The 3,744-nt window shown below is 31.2% G+C and overlaps 1 protein-coding gene across 1 annotated transcript; it reads left to right on the top strand.

Moving 5' to 3' along the window:
- Window positions 1-1,171: 1,171 nt before the first annotated feature.
- Window positions 1,172-3,744, top strand: LOC107809643 (transcription factor MYB56). Its single transcript, XM_016634301.2, has 3 exons — window positions 1,172-1,565; window positions 1,778-2,236; window positions 3,168-3,744. The coding sequence occupies exons 1-3, from the start codon at window positions 1,280-1,282 to the stop codon at window positions 3,434-3,436; spliced, it is 1,014 nt and encodes a 337-aa protein (XP_016489787.2). The 5' UTR covers window positions 1,172-1,279; the 3' UTR covers window positions 3,437-3,744.

Here is a 3,744-nt window from a genome sequence, read left to right as displayed (position 1 = left end):
TTACTTGGAAGAATAATTATTGTTACAACCGAAAGTAATAAACTAACATAATTTAAAGAAAAGTTACCTTCATGTAAATTTTCTATTACTGTTGTATTAACTCTTCGATGAACGTTTGGTTAGAGACACGGTCCAACCATAGTTTTTTATTTTATTTTAATAGTACTGTTTTCTGTTCATAATAAATGATTTTTTTCATTATTTTTATATATATCAAAAAATTCATGTTTTAACATTAATTAGTAATAAAATTGATCATATTAACCTTTACTATCTCTTCACATAAATACTCCTAACACATATTTCAACATTATTTGCTCGAATGACAATATAAGAAAAAAAAAATTAATTCATTCTTGAAATAGAGAAATATAAGATATTTTGGACCACGAAAAAAAGACAAAAAAATTACTTATCGTGGACTGGAGGAAGTATGCGTCTCCAATTTTTTGTTTAACCATTTGATTGACATTAGTTGGTCTCAATTAAATGACTAATTAAATAGTCAAGTGTTCTATACTAAATTTTCTCTTTATTACAAGTGCTTGAACTTGAATTTTTGATTTCACATAAAATATTTATTCATTCCACTATATCCCCTCGATGGCGTCCCTAGATTTATTTTAGAAGAAACTTATTTTTGAAGGAGCTGAATTTGTTTGTAAATTTAATTTTTTTCAAAAAACACTCAAAATTATGATACAAAATGGTACAGTCTTTGATTCATAATTTCATATAGTGTTAACGTCTATAGGGTAGGTAAAAAATAAAACAGAGAATTGTTTCCTAGAAAAATGAGAAAATCGTGTAAGTTCCTATCATCTTTTTACAGTATATATATATATTTCTTGTTTAGTTTTTGTTCTTTATGCCATAGTGCAGAGACTGAAGCAGTGAAAAGACGATTCTGTTTCATGCTCCTCTCGTCACTTCCCCTTTTAAACGTTACGCTTCTTTCTTTTTGTTCCCTTATATGACTGTCATCTCACATTTAAACCTCTCTCATTTCTCTTTTTTCCTCTTCTCTCTAAGTGAAACAAAATGAGAATACTAATTTTTTGTGCTCTGAATTTCTGATAAAAACTTGATCTTTTCTTGGTTTCTACCATTTTCAGTCTCTGAAGTTATAGGAGGAACCCCCCCCTATACTATAGGAGGAAAACCAAAAAAAAAAAACCTTACCCTTTTTTCCTTTTCTAAAGCAGAAAAACCCCCATCTTGAACCTTTGGTTGCCCCATTTTTTCTGCTTAATTTGAAAAAAAAGAGAGTCTTTAACACATGAATAGTACTGCTACTTCTTGTGCAGTTCAAGAAATGAACTTTTTACTCCCTTGTGTTAAAGAAAGCCCATGGCTTTTTAACCAAATGGAAGAAGAGAGAGGAACAAATAAGTTGAAGGATGAAAAAGAGGAAGTAGATTTAGTGGGGATGAGGAAGAGTAATGCAAAGCTATGTGCAAGAGGTCATTGGAGACCACATGAAGATGCAAAACTTAGAGAACTTGTTGCTCAATTTGGTCCTCAAAACTGGAATCTCATTGCTGAAAAGCTTGAAGGAAGATCAGGTAATTTTTTTTTAAAATTTTAATTTTTATATCTTTAGTTTTAGAAGAGAAGCCTTACTTTAACCGGTAAAGTTGCTGACAACACGAAGGTTACAAATTCGAGACGTAGAAATAGTTTCCGAAAAAACATACTAAAAGTTTGCGTTCAATAGACTTTTATGGTCTAAACTCTTTTTCGGACCCCTCGCAATAACTTTGAAGCTTCCTTGTAGGAAAAAGCTGCAGATTGAGATGGTTTAATCAACTAGATCCAAGAATAAACAGAAGAGCATTCTCAGAGGAGGAAGAGGAAAGACTGTTAATAGCACACAAAATGTATGGAAACAAATGGTCAATGATTGCAAGGCTATTCCCTGGCAGAACAGATAATGCAGTTAAGAACCATTGGCATGTCATAATGGCTAGAAAACACAGAGAACAAACCAGTGTCTACAGAAGAAGAAAGCCTTCAAATTTACAACAAATCAATTTCCCTCATATTTTCTCTGCTTCTAATTTGAACAGTGATTCAACCATTTCTAGCAACAACAACAACATTGATGATCAATCAGCTTCAACTTGCACTGATCTTTCACTTACTCCATCTTCTAAATTTATTATTCCTCCTTTTCTCATGCCAAGATTTACTCCTATGCAGCATCACCACCAAGAAATCCTTGAATCAAACAAAGGTATACTCATTTCTCCCTCCTGTTTATATTTTTGTCTTGACTTGTACTTATTATCTTATATAGATGACGAGTTCGAGCCATGAAATCAGCCACTGACATCAGGGTAGGCTGCCTATATCTCACCCCCTCGGAGTATCCTAGAAAATAAGTAGTAATTAACTTGCAACGATTGGTTAAAATATACTAATAATGTAAATTTCTTTACAAGTTATATATGCTGAAAGTAAATTTTTCTTACACTATCAATGTAGTTTAATCATAATAATATGCTATCATTTTTACCATAACAATTTACATGTATCTGCGTACTCTCTCCGGTCCACAATAATTGATCATTTTATCTTTGACACACTCATTAAGGAAATATGAACTCCTAAAAGAAAAAAAGATGTATTCTCTAAATTAACCTTAATTAATTGTTACCTTGACACATTGGAACATGTAAATAAAGGTAAATTTTGGAAAAATAAAATTAATTACTTTTTGATTACGTAAATGGACACTTATTTTGTACCAAAATAAAAAAGTAAAATGGTCACTTATTGTGGAACGGAGGGAGTAATAAGTACTTTTTGCGTTTCAAAAAGATTAACATTATTTATTTATTAGTCTGTTTAAAAAAGTTTGGCACATTTCGGTAATTTCCTTAATAGAAATTATTTATAGTCACACAAATGTTATGCCAAATTTAAGACTACAAGTTTCAAAAATTTTATAATCACACAAAAGTTATGTCTTATTGAAGATCATATATCTCAAAAGTTTTTTCTTATTTATTAAAGTTTGTATCAAATCAAACTCAGATAATCTTTTTGAAACGGAGCGGAGTAACGTGATAACATAAATATTTGTTAAGTAGGTTTCTTAGAACTTAAGCTCATTAGAGTGAAATTGTTAAGCACTTTCCTTGTTTTTGGGACGTAATTTGTAGGTATCTCAAGACATGAAGAGGTGAAAATGGAAAGTGGGGTTCACCCAAAATTCTTGTATGGAAATGAGGAGCCAATTGCAAAGACTGTAGATGAAGGAAATCAATGTGGATGTGGTAATCAGTCAGATACAAACTCAGAAATTTCTGCATCTGAGTCAGTAGCCAACAACATGACCAATGTTAACATTTATGATAATGGAAAACAAGAAAAACAAATGAAGAGCAAAACTATGCACTTCATTGATTTTCTTGGAGTTGGAGCCACTTGAAAAAATAATGGGATTTTGGTGGAATTTAGTTTATTAGTACATGGAAAGTAACTGAAGAAGCTAAAGAGTTTAGTTTTGTTTTTGCCAACGGGATAAAAATAGTTTTGTAACGTTACTGAAAAAACTTGGTGACTGCTTAATGCATCTTCTTTGTTAGAGTACTGTGAAATACTGCAAAAAGAAAAAGTGGGGGGTTTTTGCTGGAAAATATTATTTTTAGTTTTTGATGGTTTGTACAGTCATTACTATGAATGGAAAAAAGACCGTAAAAAGAAAAAGAAAAAAGAATGGTCTGATCTCTTATGCAA

Source organism: Nicotiana tabacum, chromosome 24 (genome assembly GCF_000715075.1).
Source record: "Nicotiana tabacum cultivar K326 chromosome 24, ASM71507v2, whole genome shotgun sequence".
NCBI classification, from domain to species: domain Eukaryota; kingdom Viridiplantae; phylum Streptophyta; class Magnoliopsida; order Solanales; family Solanaceae; genus Nicotiana; species Nicotiana tabacum.
The sequence above is the reverse complement of the archived record's forward strand: the minus strand, read 5'-3'. Positions and strand labels throughout refer to the sequence as shown.

Excerpts from the sequence above, each read along its gene's own strand:
- LOC107809643 (XM_016634301.2), top strand. The coding sequence starts at position 1,280 with ATGAATAGTACTGCTACTTCTTGTGCAGTTCAAGAAATGAACTTTTTA. Across the intron at positions 1,566-1,777 it reads AAAGCTTGAAGGAAGATCAG|GAAAAAGCTGCAGATTGAGA; the intron begins GTAATTTTTTTT and ends GCTTCCTTGTAG. Across the intron at positions 2,237-3,167 it reads AATCCTTGAATCAAACAAAG|GTATCTCAAGACATGAAGAG; the intron begins GTATACTCATTT and ends CGTAATTTGTAG.